This window comes from Salmo salar, chromosome 03 (assembly GCF_965601325.2).
Source record: "Salmo salar chromosome 03, fSalSal1, whole genome shotgun sequence".
Lineage (NCBI taxonomy): Eukaryota > Metazoa > Chordata > Actinopteri > Salmoniformes > Salmonidae > Salmo > Salmo salar.
Genome location: NC_138293.1, coordinates 2,045,879 through 2,069,199, shown reverse-complemented (window position 1 = coordinate 2,069,199; position 23,321 = coordinate 2,045,879). Strand labels below are relative to the sequence as shown.

Sequence of the window (23,321 nt, the reverse complement as noted above, 5' to 3'; positions counted from 1 at the left end):
CAGGCCTATCCAGAAGGATTGGTAGTTACCTAGGTGTGTTTTGGTACAGGCCTATCCAGAAGGATTGGTAGTTACCTAGGTGTGTTTTGAACAGGCCTATCCAGAAGGATTGGTAGTTACCTAGGTGTGTTTTGTACAGGCCTATCCAGAAGGATTGGTAGTTACCTAGGTGTGTTTTGAACAGGCCTATCCAGAAGGATTGGTAGTTACCTAGGTGTGTTTTGTACAGGCCTATCCAGAAGGATTGGTAGTTACCTAGGTGTGTTTTGTACAGGCCTATCCAGAAGGATTGGTAGTTACCTAGGTGTGTTTTGTACAGGCCTATCCAGAAGGATTGGTAGTTACCTAGGTGTGTTTTGAACAGGCCTATCTAGAAGGATTGGTAGTTACCTAGGTGTGTTTTGTACAGGCCTATCCAGAAGGATTGGTAGTTACCTAGGTGTGTTTTGTACAGGCCTATCCAGAAGGATTGGTAGTTACCTAGGTGTGTTTTGAACAGGCCTATCCAGAAGGATTGGTAGTTACCTAGGTGTGTTTTGTACAGGCCTATCTAGAAGGATTGGTAGTTACCTAGGTGTGTTTTGAACAGGCCTATCCAGAAGGATTGGTAGTTACCTAGGTGTGTTTTGTACAGGCCTATCCAGAAGGATTGGTAGTTACCTAGGTGTGTTTTGTACAGGCCTATCCAGAAGGATTGGTAGTTACCTAGGTGTGTTTTGAACAGGCCTATCCAGAAGGATTGGTAGTTACCTAGGTGTGTTTTGTACAGGCCTATCCAGAAGGATTGGTAGTTACCTAGGTGTGTTTTGAACAGGCCTATCCAGAAGGATTGGTAGTTACCTAGGTGTGTTTTGTACAGGCCTATCCAGAAGGATTGGTAGTTACCTAGGTGTGTTTTGAACAGGCCTATCCAGAAGGATTGGTAGTTACCTAGGTGTGTTTTGTACAGGCCTATCCAGAAGGATTGGTAGTTACCTAGGTGTGTTTTGAACAGGCCTATCCAGAAGGATTGGTAGTTACCTAGGTGTGTTTTGTACAGGCCTATCCAGAAGGATTGGTAGTTACCTAGGTGTGTTTTGTACAGGCCTATCCAGAAGGATTGGTAGTTACCTAGGTGTGTTTTGTACAGGCCTATCCAGAAGGATTGGTAGTTACCTAGGTGTGTTTTGAACAGGCCTATCTAGAAGGATTGGTAGTTACCTAGGTGTGTTTTGTACAGGCCTATCCAGAAGGATTGGTAGTTACCTAGGTGTGTTTTGTACAGGCCTATCCAGAAGGATTGGTAGTTACCTAGGTGTGTTTTGAACAGGCCTATCCAGAAGGATTGGTAGTTACCTAGGTGTGTTTTGTACAGGCCTATCTAGAAGGATTGGTAGTTACCTAGGTGTGTTTTGAACAGGCCTATCCAGAAGGATTGGTAGTTACCTAGGTGTGTTTTGTACAGGCCTATCCAGAAGGATTGGTAGTTACCTAGGTGTGTTTTGTACAGGCCTATCCAGAAGGATTGGTAGTTACCTAGGTGTGTTTTGAACAGGCCTATCCAGAAGGATTGGTAGTTACCTAGGTGTGTTTTGTACAGGCCTATCCAGAAGGATTGGTAGTTACCTAGGTGTGTTTTGAACAGGCCTATCCAGAAGGATTGGTAGTTACCTAGGTGTGTTTTGTACAGGCCTATCCAGAAGGATTGGTAGTTACCTAGGTGTGTTTTGAACAGGCCTATCCAGAAGGATTGGTAGTTACCTAGGTGTGTTTTGAACAGGCCTATCCAGAAGGATTGGTAGTTACCTAGGTGTGTTTTGAACAGGCCTATCCAGAAGGATTGGTAGTTACCTAGGTGTGTTTTGTACAGGCCTATCCAGAAGGAAGAGTAGCTGTCTTTCAGAAACTCCAGGTTGCTCTTTATGAAGTGGAGTTCGGCAGGATCCTCGATGCTCACCAGAGACGCCCCTTCACACACAATATTCGTATTAATGCTTCTCCAATTACTTTCTTTACGGTTTGTTCTGTCCAAAGAAGTGCAGAGTTCATGGAATACTGGATCCCAATTCCAGTTGTCTCCTTTTCTCCCTGAAGCGTTCACCATCTCACTCCACGCCAGGATGTAAAAGCATTAGATAGGTGTAACAGTCTGTGTCCTAAAGCATTAGATTAGTGTAATAGTCCATGTACTACATCATTAGATAGGTGTAACAGTCTGTGTACTACATCATTAGATAGGTGTAACAGTCTGTGTACTACATCATTAGATAGGTGTAACAGTCTGTGTACTACATCATTAGATAGGTGTATCAGTCTGTGTACTACATCATTAGATAGGTGTTTCAGTATGTGTACTACATCATTATATAGGTGTAACAGTCTGTGTACTACATCATTAGATAGGTGTATCAGTCTGTGTACTACATCATTATATAGGTGTAACAGTCTGTGTACTACATCATTAGATAGGTGTATCAGTCTGTGTCCTACATCATTAGATTAGTGTAATAGCCTGTATCCTAAAGCATTAGATAGGTGTAACAGTCTGTGTCCTAAAGCATTAGATAGGTGGGACACAGACTGAAACACCTTTCTTCCAACAATCCAGTCAACCAGTATACACTTGGAGGAGAATGGGAGATGGGCAAAGGCCAAAATCGCACAATTTTTAAACGGCACCCCGTATAGGGCCTTGGTCAAAGTAGTGCATAGTGTAGGGGCCACTAAGTACTATGCCCTTGGATCTAAGATGAAACTTGCTATCAAATCTGGCATTTTGAACCCTGAAGAGTTCTGAATGAAATGTGTTACATGGCCTCTCGTCTCGTCTCTCTCCTGCCAAGTCAACTTATCAGAAATCACGGGTATTCAATAGGGCGGCATTTTTTGAGACACCCTTGGTTTTGAGGCTCCTCCTACCTTTACGTATACAGCTGGTGGAGGCGTCGGCCCACCTGACGTTGTTAATGACGAAGCTGTAGCAGTGCCCTCGGAAAGGCAACCAGGACCAGGGGCTGTTCCTACCACTGATATCCTCCTCCTCCTGGACACATACCCCGGGGTACTGGGGCGGGGCCGTGGGCGGGAAGGCTATGGGGGGAACCAACCAATAGGATTACAGCACTGCATAGGGATCCACCAATAGGATCCTTCCCTCCCTGCTGCTTTCATACACTGGGGTAGGTGACTGCCTCACATGGTGACTACTAACACACTGGGGTAGGTACCTGTCTCACCTGGTGACTACTAACACACTGGGGTAGGTACCTGTCTCACCTGGGGACTACTAACACACTGGGGTAGGTACCTGTCTCACCTGGGGACTACTAACACACTGGGGTAGGTGCCTGTCTAGCCTGGTGACTACTAACACACTGGGGTAGGTACCTGTCTCACCTGGGGACTACTAACACACTGGGGTAGGAGACTGTCTCACCTGGTGACTACTAACACACTGGGGTAGGTGCCTGTCTCACCTGGTGACTACTAACACACTGGGGTAGGTGCCTGTCTCACCTGGTGACTACTAACACACTGGGGTAGTTGCCTGTCTCACCTGGTGACTACTAACACACTGGGGTAGGTACCTGTCTCACCTGGTGACTACTAACACACTGGGGTAGGTACCTGTCTCTATCTGGAGACTACTAACACACTGGGGTAGGTACCTGTCTCACCTGGTGACTACTAACACACTGGGGTAGGAGACTGTCTCACCTGGTGACTACTAACACACTGGGGTAGGTACCTGTCTCACCTGGTGACTACTAACACACTGGGGTAGGTACCTGTCTCACCTGGGGACTACTAACACACTGGGGTAGGTACCTGTCTCACCTGGTGACTACTAACACACCAGGTTCAGTCACTGTCTCACCTGTGGACTGCTTGCACACACTGGGGTAGGTGTGGTTACAAAGGGCTGTCTTCCAGGTGCCTTCCACATCCAGGTAGACACAGGACCGGTCTCTGCTGGGCTCGCCTGGGGCCCACCGGGCCAGGCTTAAGGGCCAGCCGTCCATCCACCTGAAGTAGCCTTGTGTCTGAAAAAACAAACCACTACAGCTGTAAGTCAGTTGGTAGAGCAAGGCGCTTCCAACTTCACTATCGTCGGTTTGATTCCTGCTGGCGCCACTCATACCAAAAGGTATTCACGCATGACTGTAAGTCGCGTTGGGATAAAAACATGTTATATTACAGTACACTAGCCTTTCCTGACAATCTGAACACCATGTTATATTACAGTACACTAGCCTTTCCTGACAATCTGAACACCTAGGCTTTATCTCAGAGGAACACCGTTTTGTGGTGCTGTAGACGACCCAGTGGTTGAAACCCACCCGTATCCCTTACAGCAGTCCCGTGACTTCCTCCCATCCACCCAGCACATTCCAAAGCCATCTGGCTCCTACAGATAACCATTAACTTCTATCAATTCTATTTATGAAGCCCTTCTTACATCAGCTTACGTCACAAAGTGCTGTACAGAAACCCAGCCTAAAACCCCAAACAGCAAGCAATGCAGATGTAGAAGCACCTTGTTACTTCTGATGTAACAACCATTCTCTATCACCCCTCAGATACTATAGTATTACTTCTGATCCATCATGTCTCTAGTATAGCAGTGTTCAAAGTTTCACCCAGAATCCAACAGTACCAATAACCTGCCTATTCTGATGAGGAGTCTGTGGCACCTGAAGATACAGCTTGTACTGTACCTCATTCCTATTGAGTCCAATCCACAGTGGTGTCTGCAGCTTCAGAGCCTGCAGCTCCAGGTAGGCTGCTGACAGTTCATCCAGGGTGCTAGCCAGCTGGCCCTCCTCAGCCTCACACTGCATCCGGGCTTCGGGCCATGTACAGTTCTGGGGCAGCACCTTGTAAGAGTCGTTGGCCAGCTTCACCCAGCCTCTAGGTAACACTGTCGGGGCCGGGACTGGGATGCCTGAGTCTAGGAGGGCAGAGCAACACTTAGTCACATTACAAATCAGAGGGCTGAGGATGGAGACCAGAAGAAGGATGAAGAAGAGGATGAAGAGGAGGAGAGAGAAAGAAGAGGAGATGGAGGAGAAAGAAAGAAGAGGAAGTAGAAGAATGTCTTTGCTCACCAACTTTGCGCTGACAGATGAAGCCGTATGTGTCGTTGCAGGACCTGGTTTCCCATTTTCCCAAGATGGAGGAGGAACTGGCCATCACAACACACTGTGGGACAAAGATTATCAATAATGGACAACATTCACAGTCACAGACTTAATTCTGTCATATAGTAGAGCTTTGAGCAAAATGTAAGGCTAACACTTTAAATAATACATTTTTAATATATTATTATATCCAATTTATTGTGTGTATTTCTCATTTTGAATGGTGATAGTTCGTTTAAATGGATCTTACCTGACTAGCCCGAGAGGAAAGCATATCCATGTACCACTACAATTAGAAAACCAAATGGTATTTATTAAGACATTGTTCTAGAGATAGAATAAGCAAAGTAAACGACAGGGATTTATTTAATGTGTTTCAGTATAATATGTAAACGATGGGGATTTAGTCAATGCGTTTCAGTATAGTATGTAAACGATGGGGATTTAGTCAGTGTGTTTCAGTATAATATGTAACCGATGGGGATTTAGTCAATGCGTTTCAGTATAGTATGTAAACGATGGGGATTTAGTCAATGTGTTTCAGTATAATATGTAAACGATGGGGATTTAGTCAACGTGTTTCAGTATAATATGTAAACGATGGGGATTTAGTCAGTGTGTTTCAGTATAATATGTAAACGATGGGGATTTAGTCAGTGTGTTTCAGTATAATATGTAACCGATGGGGATTTAGTCAATGTGTTTCAGTATAATATGTAAACGATGGGGATTTAGTCAATGTGTTTCAGCATAATATGTAAACGATGGGGATTTAGTCAGTGTGTTTCAGTATAATATGTAAACGATGGGGATTTAGTCAACGTGTTTCAGTATAATATGTAAACGATGGGGATTTAGTCAATGTGTTTCAGTATAATATGTAAACGATGGGGATTTAGTCAATGTGTTTCAGTATAATATGTAAACGATGGTGATTTAGTCAATGTGTTTCAGTATAATATGTAACCGATGGGGATTTAGTCAATGTGTTTCAGTATAATATGTAAACGATGGTGATTAAGTCAATGTGTTTCAGAATAATATGTAAACGATGGGGATTTAGTCCGTGTGTTTCAGTATAATATGTAAACGATGGGGATTTAGTCAGTGTTTCAATATAATATGTAAATGATGGTGATTTAGTCAATGTGTTTCAGTATAATATGTAAACGATGGGGATTTAGTCAATGTGTTTCAGTATAATATGTAAACGATGGGGATTTAGTCAATGTGTTTCAGTATAATATGTAAACGATGGGGATTTAGTCAATGTGTTTCAGTCTAATATGTATCTAAACATATGTACAGTAGGCCTGTCGGTGGGTGTTTGTGGATATCTGTGTTTGTGTATAAATGTGTGTATACAATATGTGTAAAATACAGTCGCTAGTGAAAGTCTTCCCCTTGCACAGTATTCACATTTTGCTCCCTTAAAATGACATCTAAAAGAGATTAAGTTAGATTTAAAGTTTTTTTTAAATGATTGACAATTTTCCTAGGCTATCTTGTCCCTGGGACAGTCCCAGGGTTTCTTGTCCCTGGGACAGTCCCAGGGTTTCTTGTCCCTGGGATAGTCCCAGGCTTTCTTGTCCCTGGGATAGTCCCAGGCTTTCTTGTCCATGGATAGTCCCAGGCTATCTTGTCCCTGGGATAGTCCCAGGCTTTCTTGTCCATGGATAGTCCCAAGCTTTCTTGTCCCTGGGATAGTACCAGGGTTTCTTGTCCCTGGGATAGTACCAGGGTTTCTTGTCGCTGGGATAGTACCAGGGTTTCTTGTCCCTGGGATAGTACCAGGGTTTCTTGTCCCTGGGATAGTCCCAGGGATTTTCAGAAGACGGAGGTACGCTTTCCTTTTCTTTTTTACCTGGGCTCTTCTCAAGTAATGTATTTTGAAGTATGAACTCTGGGGCGTTTCCACCAAGTATGAACTCTGGGGCGTTTCCACCAAGTATGAACTCTGGGGCGTTTCCACCAAGTATGAACTCTGGGGCGTTTCCACCAAGTATGAACTCTGGGGCGTTTCCACCAAGTATGAACTCTGGGGCGTTTCCACCAAATATGAACTCTGCGGTGTGAAGACATACACAATCAATACATCTTTCTTTTTTTATTTTATTTTATTTTATTAATAAATAAAATCTCCAACTTTCTTTCACTTTGAATAGGTTTGTGTAGATCGGTAGGAAAAAAACATGTAATTTAATTCCTTTTTCACTTCATTTTAAGGCAGCAAAATGTGAAGATTGCAAAGCGGATGTAGACTTTCACTAGGTCCTGTGTGTGTACGTCTGTGTTTACTTAAGGTTTAAAGGGACTTTACCTGACGATAGTGACGCCGTCGCCATGGGGACATCTGCGACAGTCTCTACAATTGAGAAACAAAATATTATATATTAGGGGTATTTATTAAACATTACTGGTTTAGGGATACAATTTGCAAATTAAACTCAAAGTAAACTAATACATCATGTCCAGTGTGCCACACAGTGTTCCAGGCTGTAATGTATGTGTATATTATGTGAAATGTTTACTCAATTTTCACCACTAAGCAAATTTAAGGTCTGCTTTGCGCAAACTTGAAAGTTGTGAAAATTATTTGCAACTTCCAGCGCACGTTTACTGTGAACACTGTACCTACTTTAAGTTACAGTTTTAACAGTGGACAAGTAGGCAACTCTGGCTCTTTGATCATAATGTAGGCCTACCAGAGAGGCCTATCATCAAAAACAATGGAGAAAATGCATCCCATAACATTTGAACATGGAAATAGCTGTTCTATCATTCAGTCTACAGTAGCAGCAAATGTTTGGTGTTCAATATAGGCCTACATTCCATGAGACTTGCAGGACTTAACATTAACCTGTTCATCCACTTGTCCTTCAGACAAGGTGGTGACTGAATGTGTTGTTTGATGCCAGAAACATCTTGAGTTATTATTCCCATACAATTATTACATAGAATCAGACAAATTATTCTTCGCTCTGGTACTATCCCAGGGACAAGAAACCCAAGAAACCGCCTCAAAATACAACACCGCCCCTTTAAGACATAAAAAAGCTCTTTACCTGACTGGCTTTTCAAAGATGGCTAGAAATGCACACATTTTGTACTTTTGTAGGAAGAAACCACTGCCCCATTGTTTTTATTTTATTTCACCTTTATTTAACCAGGTAGGCCAATTGAGAACAAGTTCTCATTTACAACTGCGACCTGGCCAAGATAAAGCAAAGCAGTGTGAGCAAAAACAACACAGAGTTACACATGGAATAAACAAAACATACAGTCAATAACACAATAGAAAAATGTGTATACAGTGTGTGCAAATGAAGTAAGGAGGTAAGGCAATAAATAGGCCAATAGTGGCGAAGTAATTATAATTTAGCAGATTTACACTGGAGTGATATATGCAGATGAGGATGTGCAAGTAGTGACACTGGTGTGTAAAAGAGCAGGAAAACAAAACAAATATGGGGATGAGGTAGGTAGTTGGTTGGATGGGCTATTTACAGATGGACTATTTACAGCTGCAGCGATCGGTAAGCTGCTCTGACAGCTGACGCTTAAAGTTAGTGAGGGAGATATAAGCCTCCAAACTTCAGTGATTTTTGCAGTTCGTTCCAATAATTGGCAGCAGAGAACTGGAAGGAGAGGCTGCTAAAGGAGGTGTTGGCTTTGGGGATGACCAGTGAAATATACCTGCTGGAGCGCGTGCTACGGGTGGGTGCTGCTATGGTGACCAGTGAGCTGAGATAAGGTGGGGCTTTACCTAGCAAAGACTTATAGATGACCTGGAGCCAGTGGGTTTGGCGACGAATATGTAGCGAGGACCAGCCAACGAGAGCATACAGGTCGCAGTGGTGGGTAGTATATGGGGCTTTGGTGACAAATGGTGACCACTCGTACTGTAGCCTAAACACAGTGAACGGCACATATCCATATATGGCTATTTGCATATAGGCCTACTGCAACTCTGATTGGTAATGGGGCAGCGGTCTGTGTAGAGTACAGGCTGAGTCCTGCCTGTCAATAGAATCCTACTCCAATGAGCTCTGCCTACAAGAAAATCTCTTGCACCATTAGTTTTGCATACTAAGTCTTGCATAGTTCGTTTTGTGTCGGTATTTTACATTAAAATTGGCTAACATTGCGCTGATTCGACTACAATTCCCACAGTAGAGCGAAACACTGTTAACTGAAGAGGAAAACTAGAGAAAGGTGAGTGAAGTTCAATCTCGTGCTTCTCTGCAGTTTAGGCGGGAACATTGATTATGTCTTATGTAAATGTTTTGTTTATGTTTAAATGTGTAAATGTCTGCTTGGTCGTCATGCCTACGACCAGCTGTGGTATATTGGCCGTGGAACACAACCCTCGGCCCTCATTGCTTAGGTAAATGTGTGTACATGCGTACCTTCTTGAAATCGAAGTTTAAGTATTTGACTGCCTGGCCATCGGTCCAAACAAACGCGAACCGGTTTAAGTTACTCAGTCCAATCCACAGGTCAGTAGCACCAGAAGTCATCTGGGTCGTCAGAAACACTGCAACCATAGAGATAGATAGAGGACTCATCTTTAGATCTGTGTCATTATAGAGTATGTGACAGCATGAGCAGCTCCATAGAGATAGATAGAGGACTCATCTTTAGATCTGTGTCATTATAGAGTCTGTGACAGCATGAGCAGCTCCATAGAGATAGATAGAGGACTCATCTTTATATCGGTGTCATTATAGTCACTGTGACAGCATGAGCAGCTCCATAGAGGTAGATAGAGGACTCATCTTTAGATCTGTGTCATTATAGAGTCTGTGACAGCATGAGCAGCTCCATAGAGGTTAAAATAATCTCACCTTGCTCCTGCCTATTGGTGATGGACGCCAGGTTAGCTCCCATCGATTGGCAGAACGATCTGGCCTCGAGCCAGGTTCTAGGTACCCGGTATCCAGTCAGTTTGTAGCACTATAAACAAAAATAAGTAATTAATCATGTTGATTGATTATAGGCAAACACTTTGAGTTAGACTTCTGTTCTCAAAGCATGTTGTAAAACTGTATCGTCTGTTTGCATGTGAAAGACATTTAAAATATTATTATCACATAACCATGATTATATCACTCCTCCTGTGTAACCTTTGATCTCTGACCTTAGGATCAATTCTCGCCTCTTACTGACCTTAGACTGGTAGAGGATCCATTCCGGGGGGCAGCCTCCTGTGGGGGGGGCAGTAGGGGGCACGGTGCTGTTCACTGGGGGGGAACCACTCCTCTCACAGATGGACCTCATTTCAGTGCCACAGTTATAGTCATGCCAGAAACCTGAACACACAGTTATAGTCATGCCAGAAACCTGAACACACAGTTATAGTCATGCCAGAAACCTGAACACACAGTTATAGTCATGCTAGAAACCTGAACACACAGTTATAGTCATGCCAGAAACCTGAACACACAGTTATAGTCATGCTAGAAACCTGAACACACAGTTATAGTAGACCTAGTCATGCCATTGAGTTATGTGGTAACCAGCCCCAAGATTCAGAATGAAAATAACTCAATGGAAGTTCTTATAAAAGAGGATTTTTTTTTGGCCTCATCTCATCTTTAGCTCACCAATGGAGCTGGCCATGGCAACACAGTTCTCATCGTTGTTCTTGAAGTCCGGCTGGTTGTTGTCCCATCTCTGGAATACTACTGGGGAACTGTCCATCCAGCTGGACAGAACACAGGACACAATAACTCAGAACACAAAACATAAGATATTGAATATCCCTTTGAGCATGGTGAAGTTATTAGTTACACTTTGGATGGTGTACACCCAGTCACTATAAAGATATATGCGTCCGTAACTAAGATGCTGGAGAGGAAGGAAACCGCTCAGGGAGTTCACCATGAGACCAATGGAGACATTAAACCAGTGTAATGGCTGTGATAGGAGAAAACTTAAGATGGATCAACAATCACAATACTAACCTAAATGATATAGTGAAAAGAAGGAAACCTGTACTGAATAAAAATAAGGCAACAAGGCACTAAAGTAATTTGGCAAAATTTGGGCAAAGAACTTAACTTTTTGTCATGAATACAAAGTGTTATGTTTGGGGAAAATCCAATACAACACATCACTGAGTACCACTGTCACGCCGCCGCCGTAAGGAAGTCCCACCCGGACCCTCCCCTTTAGAGTCAGGTATTGCGGCCGGAGTCCGCACCTTTGGGGGGGTACTGTCACGCCCTGGCCATAGAGAGGGTTTTGTTCTCTATTTTGGTTAGGCCAGGGTGTGACTGGGGTGGGCGTTCTATGTTCCTTTTTCTATGTTTTTGTATTTCTTTGTTTTGGGCCGAGTATGGTTCCTAATCAGAGGCAGCTGTCTATCGTTGTCTCTGATTAGGAATCATACTTAGGCAGCCTTTTCCCACCTGTGCTTTGTGGGATCTTGTGTTTGTGTAGCTGCCTGTGAGCAGCCCAGAACGTCACGCTTCGTTTTCATCTGTATTGTTTTGGTGAGTTTCATATTTATTAAACATGTGGAACTCTAACCACGCTGCGCCTTGGTCTACTCCTTTAGATGATCGTGACAACCACTCTTCATATTTCAAGCATAGTGGTGGCTGCATCATGTTATGGGTATGCTTGTCATCGTTAAGGACTGGGGAGGTTTTCAGGATAAAAGGAAATGGAATGGAGCGTAGCACAAGCAAAATCCTAGAGGAAAACGTGGTTCAGTCTGCTTTCCACCTGACACTGGGAGATGAATTCCCCTTTCAGCAGAACAATAACCTAAAACACAAGGCCAAATCTACACTGGAGTTGCTTACCAAGAAGACAGCGAATGTTCCTTAGTGGCCGATATTAAAGTTTTGACTTAAATCTACTTGAAAATCTAGGGCAAGACCTGAAAATGGTTGTCTAGCAATGATCAACAACCAATTTGACAGAGCTTGAATAATGTTTGAAAGAATAATGGGCAAATGTTGCAGAATCTAGGTGTGGAAAGCTCTTAGAGACTTACCCAGAAAGACTCACAGCTGTAATCGCTGCCAAGTGTGATTCTAACATGTATTCACTCAGAGGTGTGAATACTTATGTAAATGAGATATGTCTGTATTTCATTTTCAATAAATGTGTAAACATTTATAAAAACAAGTTTGTACTTTGTCATTATGGGGTATTGTGTGTAGATTTGTGTGAGAAAAAATACTATTTAATCCATTTTGAATTCAGGCTGTAACAACAGAATGAAGAATAAATCAAGGGATATGAATCCTTTCTGAAGGAACTGTATGTGTATGGTGGTGGGGTATCCCTGGAACCCACTGCATTTTTCAACATTTCTGATAAGTCAGGAAGCAATACAAACAACAAATCAAAATAATTTATTTCAATTTTTATATTTTAAGCCAGCCTTATTGGGTGGGCCAGTATTCAATCTGGCAGGGCCACTGCCCAGCCTGGCCCTGCCGTGGCTTCTCCTCTGCACGAAACATGGAACACAGAACTCAGAACACACAAGACATAGAACACAGAAAGAACACGGACAATACACAGAAAATATGCTGCGTTCATGACATGCCGGAATGTTCGGAAATACAACTACTAAACACGGAGCAATGAGTTGTGTGCATTCACATGCTTTGAACTGACTGAGAACGCCAACTGGCTAATGTCTAAGAAGCTACGTCAACCATGAACAAAAAGCGCAGCCATCACGCTCTCATCCAAATTATAGTGTTAAAAAAAGGTCCAAATAAATTGATTTGGATAAATAATGTTTTGTCAAGTTATGTTCTTGGTAGGTGACGTCAGAGTTCAGCATGTCTGAAAAGTCTCCAATTGGAGGGCCTTTTAAATTGATTTCTCCCAGAAAGGAAGCTTGTATTTCAGAGTTTCTAAAATGTCATGAACGCAGCAATAGAACAGCAGTTTGACACCACTAGTTTAGAAGTGATATAAAAAACGTTGTATTTTTATTTGTTTGATAATCTTCTTTTACTCGTTTTATACTCACCCGAAAGAGCGATCAAGATCAACTGTTAGCCCAATGTAATGGTTTCCCAAACGCTTTTTATTGATCTGAAAAAAGAGCAATTAACATTAGGGACTAGCTGTCTTGGAGTCAACATGGGCTACCGTCCGTTTCGACACCTTGTAGAGTCCAAGCCCCGACGAATTGAGGGCAAAAGGGGGTGCAACTCAATGTTAGAAAGGTGTTCTTAATGTTTTGTGGATTCAGTGTATATCAGTGGTGGGAAAATTGCCCAATTATCATAATTGAGTAAAAGTAAAGATACCTTAATATAAAATGAGAGTCACCCAGTAAAATACGACTTGAGTAAAAGTCTTAAAGTATGTTTTTTTAATATACTTAAGTATCAAAAGTATTTATCAAATTCCTTATATTAAGCAAAAATTTTGTATTTACGGATAGCCAGGTGCACACTCCAACACTCAGACATAATTTACAAAGGAAGCCTTTGTGTACCGTGAGGCCGTGAGTCCGTCAGATCAGAGGCAGTAAGGATTACCAGGGATTGATTAGTGTGTGAATTGGACCATTTTCCTGTCCTGCTAAACATTCAAAATGTTACTTTTGGGTGTGAGGGAAAGTGTATGGAGTAAAAAACACATCGCTTTCTTTAGGAATGTAGTGAAGTAGAAGTACTTAAGTAGTACTTTAAAGTATTTTTACTTAAGTACTATACACCAATGGTGTATATAGCTCTGCCAATGTGTTTGAAAGCAGGACTATAGCGAAACTATAGGTGTTTACCTTTTTCCACAGAAATGTATTTTCTGTTAGTCCGTTGATAACAACAAGGTCCCCATGCCTCTGTTGACAGTAGTGTCTGGCGCCCTCCATGGCCAGCAGTTCAGTATTAAAGAAATATTGAGAGCCTCCAAACTCCAGCCAGCCATCCTCTGTCACATTATACTCTAGACAGGATTAGAAAATACTCAAATAAGTTATCTGCTTGGTCTAGACTAGAGACCAAAGCAGCATAAGTCCCCTCTAGAGACCAAGCAGATTTGTCCCCTCTAGAGACCAAGCAGATAAGTCCCCTCTAGAGACCAAGCAGATAAGTCCCCTCTAGAGACCAAGCAGATAAGTCCCCTCTAGAGACCAAGCAGATAAGTCCCCTCTAGAGACCAAGCAGATAAGTCCCCTCTAGAGACCAAGCAGATAAGTCCCCTCTAGAGACCAAGCAGATAAGTCCCCTCTAGAGACCAAGCAGATAAGTCCCCTCTAGAGACCAAGCAGATAAGTCCCTTCTAGAGACCAAGCAGATAAGTCCCCTCTAGAGACTTATCTGCTTGGTGTAGTCTCCACAGAAGCGACTTATCTGCTTAGTGTAGTCTCTAGAAGGGGGCTTGTCCGCTCGGTCTCTCGAGGGGACTTGTCATAGGCCGTTTGGACTGCGTTCCAAAGTTCACACTAGCATACCACAATGCGTCCTCAAAATATTTATACTTTTAATGTGGTGAGCTCATTCATTTATTCATTAATTTAAGAGTGATAGACAACTCATCAACACTTGCCAATATTTTCCAGGGAGTCCTGGGAGCTATGGGATGCGTACTGTCAAGGAAACTTACCAGGGACGGTGTTGTTGGGAGGAGGTAGTGGGGTCACTCCTGTAATGCCACAGAGAAAAGAGGAGGAGAATGGAGAAGAGAAGAGGAGAGAGAAGTCTGTTTTAGCTCACCAAGCTAAAGCCTTCTGGTCCCAGTAAGGTTACTAATCATGCACGTGAGGTCGACTAAAATACTTCCGTCCCACAGACAGAGGCGCTACATCCTGAATGTCTTCCTTTTATAGTGTTGCACTTTTGACCAGAACCTCATGGGCGGCGCACCTAGTGGCCGGAGACTTTAATGCAGGGAAACTTAAATCAGTTCTACCTCCTTTCTACCAGCATGTTACATGTGCAACCAGAGAAAAAAAACACTAGACCACCTTTACTCCACACACAGAGACGCGTACAAAGATTTCTCTCGCCCTCCATTTGGCAAATCTGACCATAACTATCCACCTGATTCCTGCCAACAAGCAAAAACTAAAGCAGGAAGTACCAGTGACTCACTCGATTTGGAAGTGTTCAGATGACGCAGATGCTAAGCTACAGTACTGTTTTGCTGCACAGATTGGAAAATGTTCTGGGATTCTTCCGATGGCATTGAGGAGTATACCACATCAGTCAATGGCTTCATCAATAAGTGCATCGACGACGTCGTCCCCACAGTGACCTTATGTGCATACCTCAACCAGAATGATACATACCTCAACCATGGATTACAGGCAACATCCGCACTGAGCTAAAGGGTAGAGCTGCTGCTTTCAAGGAGCAGGACTCTGTCATGACGTTGCCCTCTTTGAGTACAGGGAGGACAGTTGACGCCCACCCCCTTGCACCATCCCCCAACCTACCTCCCCCCACCCAGGCCCTGTGTGAAGGGGTCGTAAATTTCTAAAGGAGAATGTCCTGCCGCATGGGCCAGTTGAGACACAGAGGGGTTTCATAGAGAGACAAAGGAAATTCTTCCAACTCACAAAATTGGGGAACCGAACGACATTTATGTTCTGGAGAAGGTATAAAAGATCGGTGAAGAATCCAGCTACGAACTGGTCCGCTTGGTACAATTTTGTGATACTCAGAAGAGACAATATAGCCATATTACCATAATACTGTTTATATAATAGCCTCAGCTATGCGACTTGCATCTAAATGGTTGTATAAAATGTATTAATAAGAATAAAGCTATTTGGAATACGTTGAGATGCTATGTACTGATGTTGATGTGATAGAATGTATTTCTGTTCAAAGCTTAAATCAGTCATCGGCACTCCCCCCAGGGACACAGACAGGACCAGGCGTCATGTGACAAGCCTGTTCTATGTTCACGTATAAAATCCCCACCCTGATTTTCCTTCATCAGACCAGGCCTCCACTCCATTACGAGTTGGCCAATAGGTTTGACCATCCAATTCCTCTACTGAAAGTTAACTACACCACGTGGTTAACTTTTAGTCTATCGATACCGACAGAATAAGAACAAGTCTTTGATATTAATTATTAGTCTGCAGCTAAGTACTCGATATCATCGAACGCGAAGACCGACGAAACATCCATTCTATAACGACATTAATAAATGTCGCTTTGAAAGATGCATTCTAACCAAGAGAGAGAGAACGCGGACAAAAACTCTCCAACAGGACAAAAACTCTCCAACAAGGATCCCGACAACACACTGAGTGTAAATATATATTGATTGCAATTGTTCACAAATGAGTGAGCGTTCATGTGCAAAGGATTAGCATATCAATTGTTAATATTTATGAACTCTGTAGTGTCTTCTCAGCTGCCCTTTATGACCCTTTGTTTTAACAAGACACCAGCCATGCCAGTTTAGCCCACTAGGGCACATTACTCTACCAATTCTTTGTGACGATAATTACTGTTTGTATGCTTTCTGTGAATTACTTAGTTTAGTAAATAAATGATTTTAAGACAATTGATGTATGGATGACTTTTAGTAAAGGCTGGGTTCGTGCAGATACAACAATTTACGATGTTTGGAATGAGACTGGACGCGAGGTAAAATACACCATTTAAATCAGAAGATAATCGGCCTATACTATAATATAATATAATGTTATGATATAGGAAAGTTATATTAGGAAAATTATAACTTTGTTATCTGAATATTTTCCTTGGTGCCCCGATCTCCTAGTTAATTACAGTTAAACGATTAATCAGTTTAATCGCGTGATAATAATTACAGGGAGTTATTTTGATAAACATGTCTTCAGTTAATGGTGCCCAAAGACACGACAACTCTAACCCGGAAACTTATAACAAATCCCGCTATGCCCTTCAATGAATCATCAAACAGGCAAAGCATCAATACAGGACAAAGATTGAATCCCACTACACCGGCTCCGATGCTCGTCGGATGTGGCAGGGCTTGCAAACTATTACAGACTACAAAGGGAAGCACAGCTGCAAGCTGCCCATTGACGCAAGCCTACCAGATGAGTTAAATTGCTTCTATGCGTGCTTCGAGGCAAGCAACACTGAAGCATACATGAGAGCACCAGCTGTTCTGGATGACTGTGTGATCACACTCTCCGTAGCCGATGTGAGTAAGACCTTTAAACAGGTCAACATTCACAAGGCCGCAGAGACAGATGGATTACCAGGACGTGTACTCCGAGCATGCGCTGATCAACTGGCAAGTGTCTTCACTGACAATTTCAATCTGTCCCTAACCAGGTCTAACATGAAACATGTTTCAAGCAGATTGCCATAGTGCCTGTGCCCAAGAACACCAAGGTAACCTGCCTAAATGACGACCGACCCGCAGCACTCACGTCTATAACCATGAAGTGCTTTGAAAGGCTGGTCATGGCTCACATCAACACCATTATCCCAGAAACCTTAGACCCACTCCAATCTGCATACCGACTGAACAGATGACGCAATCTCTATTTCACTCCACACTGCCCTTTCCCACCTGGACAAAAGGACCACCTACGTGAAAATGCTATTCATTGACTACAGCTCTGGATTCAACACCATAGTGCCCTCAAAGCTCATCACTAAGCTAAGGACGCTGGGACTAAACACCTCCCTCTGCAACTGGATCATGGACACCCTGACGAGCCACCCCCAGGTGGTGAGGGTAGGCAGCAACACATCTGCCACGCTGATCCTCAACACAGGGGCCTCTCAGGGGTGCAGTCCCCTCCTGTACTCCCTGTTTACCCAATACTGCATGACCAAGCATGACTCCAACACTATTATTACGTTTGCTGACGACACAGTGGTAGGCCTGATCACTGACAACGATGAGACGGCCTATAGGGAGGAGGTCAGAGACATCGCAGTGTGGTGCCAGAATAACAACCTCTCCCTCAACGTGATCAAGACAAAGGAGATGATCGTGGACTACAGGAAAAGGAGGGCCCAGCACGCCCCCATTCTCATCGACGGGGCTGTAGTGGAGCAGGTTGAGAGCTTCAAGTTCCTTGGTGTCCACATCACCAACAAACTATCATGGTCCAAACACACCAAGACAGTCGTGAAGAGGGCACGACCACTGCTATTCCCCTCAGGAGGCTGAAAAGGTGTGTCATGGATCCTCAGATCCTCAGAAAATTCTAATGCTGCACCACCAAGAGCATCCTGACTGGTTGCATTAACGCCTGGTATGGCAACTGAGATGCAGTGCCTTAGACCGCTGCGCCACTCAGGAGCCCCATATAGCCTCGCTACTGTTATTTTAGTGATGTGCATTAAAACCTCTTCAGCGTCTGATCCCGTTAGCGGGATCAAAATCCAGCGAAAAATCATATCGCCAATTAGCATTAAAAAAAAATCATAATAAAAAAAAAATAATAATAATATATATATATTTTTTTATAGATACACCTCTCCTGAATCGACCCACGTCGTCCGATTTCAAAAAGGTTTTACAGGAAAAGCAAATCATTAGATTATATTAGATGAGTCCATCGTAAAAAGCAGCTTCATAGCCATTTTCCGACCAACCACTTGCATCACATATAATCAAAAAACAGCTAAATGCAGCACTAACCTTTTACAAACTTCATCAGATGGCACCCCTAGGACATCATGTTATACAATGCATGCATTCTTTTGTTCAATAAAGGTCATATTTATATATAAAAACAGCATTTTACATCTCTGTCTGACGTTGACTACATAATTTCCCCTCAAAAGCGTCCCGGTAAACAATGCTACATTTCCCTAAATTACTATCCTATAACGATTTTTTAAATGTATATTGTCAATCTAACATTTATAGATGAATATCTCTTGAGAACACCCGTCATACCAGATTTTAAATTAACTTTACTGGGTAATCACACTTTGCGATAAAAGGAGATGCGATACTCAGAAAATTAGCTAATATACAGAGCTCGGCGCCATCTTGGAAAGAATCTCATGTCACATCTTATCTTGTATAATATTGTCAATAATCGCCTACCTTTAGTTGTCTTCATCAGAAAGCATCCCAGGTCCACAACAGATGTATTTTCGGTCAAAAAGTCCATACTTCACGTTCCATTAGCCTGATGTTGGTAGCGCGTCCTATGGCTCTCTCCAAGCGCAGCTCTGAAGTTCATAATAAATGCAATGCTCGCGCATGTAGGTTCGTTCAAACATGTCAAACGTTGTATAAAATAAATCTTCAGGGCCTCTAACACCAAGAGAGCCAATAAGATTCGAGGGGGATGATGTCATGGCCTTTAAAACCGTATCCAAAGGTGGGGGCAGACATGGCCGCCGGCGTCATAATGGTGATGGCCCATCCCCTGTGACCAATTTCAAACTCGTGTCATTCACTGAGTTTTGACTCTATAAGGCTCAAACCACTGTGAAAGGACTGGCGACATCTAGTGGAAGCAATAGGAAGTGCTCACTGAACCATGGTTAACGGTGTGATTAATAAGGAAAGATGAGAAGTCAAGTCCACAATTCAGAATTCCACTTCCTGTTTCAATCGGTCTCGGGGTTTTGACTGCCATTTGAGTTCTGTTATACTCACAGACACCATTCAAACAGTTTTAGAAACTTTAGAGTGTTTTCTATCCATATATAATAAGTATATGCATGCCCTATCTTCTGAGTTTGATTAGTAGGCCGTTGAAAATGGGAACGATTTTTTTTCAAAATGCGCTGTGGCGCCCCCTATCCTACGGTATCCTCAAGAGGTTATTTTTAAATGTTATTTTTTTCTTCTTTTTTAATTAAATGTTTATTTAGTAAATACTTTCTTAAAACACTTATTTTAAACACTTACTTTAAACTGCATTGTTGGTTAATTAAGGGCTTGCAAGTAAGCATTTCCCTTCAGGGATCTCACACAGCCAGTCATTGAGCCATACATTACAGTACCTTTAGGGATCTCACACAGCCAGTCATTGTAGACCTCACAGTACCTTTAGAGATCTCACACAGCCAGTCGTTGTAGCCCTCACTGTACCTTTAGGGATCTCACACAGCCAGTCGTTGTAGCCCTCACAGTCTACATCGTTCCAGGATCCCTTTTCATCCCAGGTAGAGTAAATCTCAGCACAGGACTCCACGCTGTTGTAGTTGTCTGGTTGCCCCTTCATCCAGTGTTGGAAGGACAGCTGAGGACAAACATATTTGTAATAGAAATACCTTTCCCATGAGGTAGACTTCTGATCAACAATACTTCCAATCTATCACAGACAATCATGAACATTCCTTGAGGAAAAACATCAGCCAACATGGGAGGCAGTTCAGTTGGAAGTGTTCAGGAACAATACCAGCAACACATTATTATAATTAGCAGTAGTAGTAGTAGTAGTAGTAGTAGTAGTAGTATTACTAGTAGTAGTAGTAGAAGTACTACTAGTATTACTAGTAGTAGTAGTACTAGTAGTAGTAGTAGTAGTAGTAGTAGTACTAGTAGTATTACTAGTAGTAGTAGTAGTAGTATTACTAGTAGTAGTAGTAGTAGTAGTAGTAGCATTATAATTAGTAGCAGTATTTCTATGACTAGCAGCAGTAGTAGTATTACTATTATTATTATAATTAGTAGTAGTAGTAGTAGTAGTAGTATTACTATTAGTAGTAGTATTACTATTAGTAGTGGTAGTACTAGTAGTATTACTAGAAGTAGTAGTAGCAGTATTTCTATGACTAGCAGTAGTAGTAGTAGTATTTATATTATTATTATTAGTAGTTGTAGTAGTATTACTATTATTATTATTATAATTAGTAGTAGTAGTAGTAGTATATTAGTAGTAGTAGTAGTAGTAGTAATAATAGTAGTATTATAATTATAATTAGTAGTAGTAGTAGTATTATTACTATTTTAGTTGTAGTAGTAGTAGTAGGAGTAGTAGTGTTATATTAGTAGTAGTAGAAGTAGTAGTAGTAGTAGTAGGAGCAGTAGTAGTATTTCTATGACTAGTAGTAGTAGTTGTAGTATTACTATTATTATTATTATAATTAGTAGTAGTAGTAGTAGTAGTAGTAGTATTACTATTAGTAGCAGTAGTAGTAGTAGTGTTACTATTAGTAGTAGTAGTAGTAGTAGTGTTACTAGTAGTAGCAGTAGTAGTAGTAGTAGTATTACTATTAGTAGTATTACTATTAGTAGTATTACTAGTAGTAGTAGCAGTAGTAGTATTACTAGTAGTAGTAGTAGTAGTAGTAGTAGTAGCAGTATTACTATTAGTAGCAATAGTAGTATTACTATTGGTAGCAGTATTGGTATTACTATTAATAGTATTAGTAGTAGTAGTGTTACTATTATTATTATAATTAGTAGTAGTACTAGTATTATAATTCGTATTATTATGTGAACATAACTCACTGGTGACCCATCAGTCCAGGCGTAGCCAGCGTTTGGATCCTGAGCACTCAGGCCGATCCAGGAAGTCCCACCATGGCTACGGTATCTAAAACATTATATCACATTATTACCATGGCTACGGTGTCCAAAACAATATCATATTATCACCATGGCTACAGTATCCAAAACAATATCATATTATCACCATGGCTACGGTGTCCAAAACAATACTATATTATCACCATGGTTATTGTATCCAAAACAAAACTATATTATCACCATGGCTGGTTAATACAACTTCTATCAGTTTGAGTTAGCAGTATTACATTATTGGTATGTCTGGGGCCCCACCTAGTGGACCTTGTTTGAGAAAACTGGAAGAAGGTGGAAATAGAACTGTCATATACTGTAACAAACATGTTACTAAACCTTTATAGGTAACAAACATGTTACTAAACCTTTATAGGTAACAAACATGTTACTAAACCTTTATAGGTAACAAACATGTAATTTAACTTTTATAGGTAACAAACATGTTACTAAACCTTTATAGATAACAAACATGTTACTAAACCTTTATAGGTAACAAACATGTTACTAAACCTTTATAGGTAACAAACATGTTACTAAACCTTTATAGATAACAAACATGTTACTAAACCTTTATAGATAACAAACATGTTACTAAACCTTTATAGGTAACAAACATGTTACTAAACCTTTATAGATAACAAACATGTTACTAAACCTTTATAGATAACAAACATGTTACTAAACCTTTATAGGTAACAAACATGTTACTAAACCTTTATAGGTAACAAACATGTTACTAAACCTTTATAGGTAACAAACATGTTACTAAACCTTTATAGATAACAAACATGTTACTAAACCTTTATAGGTAACAAACATGTAATTTAACTTTTATAGGTAACAAACATGTTACTAAACCTTTATAGGTAACAAACATGTTACTAAACCTTTATAGATAACAAACATGTTACTAAACCTTTATAGGTAACAAACATGTTACTAAACCTTTATAGATAACAAACATGTTACTAAACCTTTATAGGTAACAAACATGTTACTAAACCTTTATAGGTAACAAACATGTTACTAAACCTTTATAGGTAACAAACATGTTACTAAACCTTTATAGGTAACAAACATGTTACTAAACCTTTATAGGTAACAAACATGTTACTAAACCTTTATAGGTAACAAACATGTAATTTAACTTTTATAGGTTGACTCTTTGGATCCTAGAATAAGTCCTGTCGAAGATTTTTGGGGGTCTGGAATCGTTGCTAATCGATAAAGGTGTGTGTTGGAATATCTGAGTGTTTAAGTGAGGTTGTTTGTAGAACTTACACATGATGAATAGACTGGAGGTCCGTAGAGCTGTGTATGCTGAGTAGGTCTCCTCCAATCACCCTGCAGAAGTCCCGAGCCTCAATCCAGGTCTTCTTATCTGCGTGAGGCCATGTAAAGAACTGGACCAGACAGACAACCTATTCAGTGCACTACTTTAGACCAGAGCCCTATGGGTAGTGCACTACTTTAGACCAGAACCCTATGGGGTAGTGCACTACTTTAGACCCGAACCCTATGGGTAGTGCACTACTTTTGACCAGAGCCCCATGGGCACCACACAGGGAAAAGACTGTCATTTAGGACACAGACTGTCTCTGGATCATGATCTGTTACAGTTAGGAAGAGATCCTTATACTACAGACTGTCTCTGGATCCTGATCTGTTACAGTTAGGAAGAGATCTTTATTCTACAGACAGTCTCTGGATCATGATCTGTTACAGTTAGGAAGAGATCCTTATTCTACAGACTGTCTCTGG

At 41.5% G+C, this 23,321-nt stretch overlaps 1 protein-coding gene across 1 annotated transcript in view; it reads right to left on the bottom strand.

The window, feature by feature from the left end:
- LOC106596196 (macrophage mannose receptor 1) overlaps window positions 1-23,321 on the bottom strand; it is a 53,137-nt gene that overhangs the window by 5,689 nt on the left and 24,127 nt on the right. The window contains exons 13-29 of the mRNA XM_082973171.1: window positions 22,842-22,963; window positions 21,489-21,573; window positions 20,124-20,274; window positions 14,709-14,747; window positions 13,885-14,048; window positions 13,123-13,187; window positions 10,727-10,827; window positions 10,290-10,432; window positions 9,968-10,076; window positions 9,530-9,657; window positions 7,441-7,485; window positions 5,371-5,406; window positions 5,088-5,181; window positions 4,698-4,930; window positions 3,857-4,022; window positions 2,899-3,069; window positions 1,831-1,947 (exon numbers count right to left, since the gene is read on the bottom strand). Coding sequence (XP_082829297.1) covers window positions 1,831-1,947; window positions 2,899-3,069; window positions 3,857-4,022; window positions 4,698-4,930; window positions 5,088-5,181; window positions 5,371-5,406; window positions 7,441-7,485; window positions 9,530-9,657; window positions 9,968-10,076; window positions 10,290-10,432; window positions 10,727-10,827; window positions 13,123-13,187; window positions 13,885-14,048; window positions 14,709-14,747; window positions 20,124-20,274; window positions 21,489-21,573; window positions 22,842-22,963 — 1,969 coding nt within the window. The remainder of the gene's footprint in view (window positions 1-1,830; window positions 1,948-2,898; window positions 3,070-3,856; window positions 4,023-4,697; window positions 4,931-5,087; window positions 5,182-5,370; window positions 5,407-7,440; window positions 7,486-9,529; window positions 9,658-9,967; window positions 10,077-10,289; window positions 10,433-10,726; window positions 10,828-13,122; window positions 13,188-13,884; window positions 14,049-14,708; window positions 14,748-20,123; window positions 20,275-21,488; window positions 21,574-22,841; window positions 22,964-23,321) is intronic.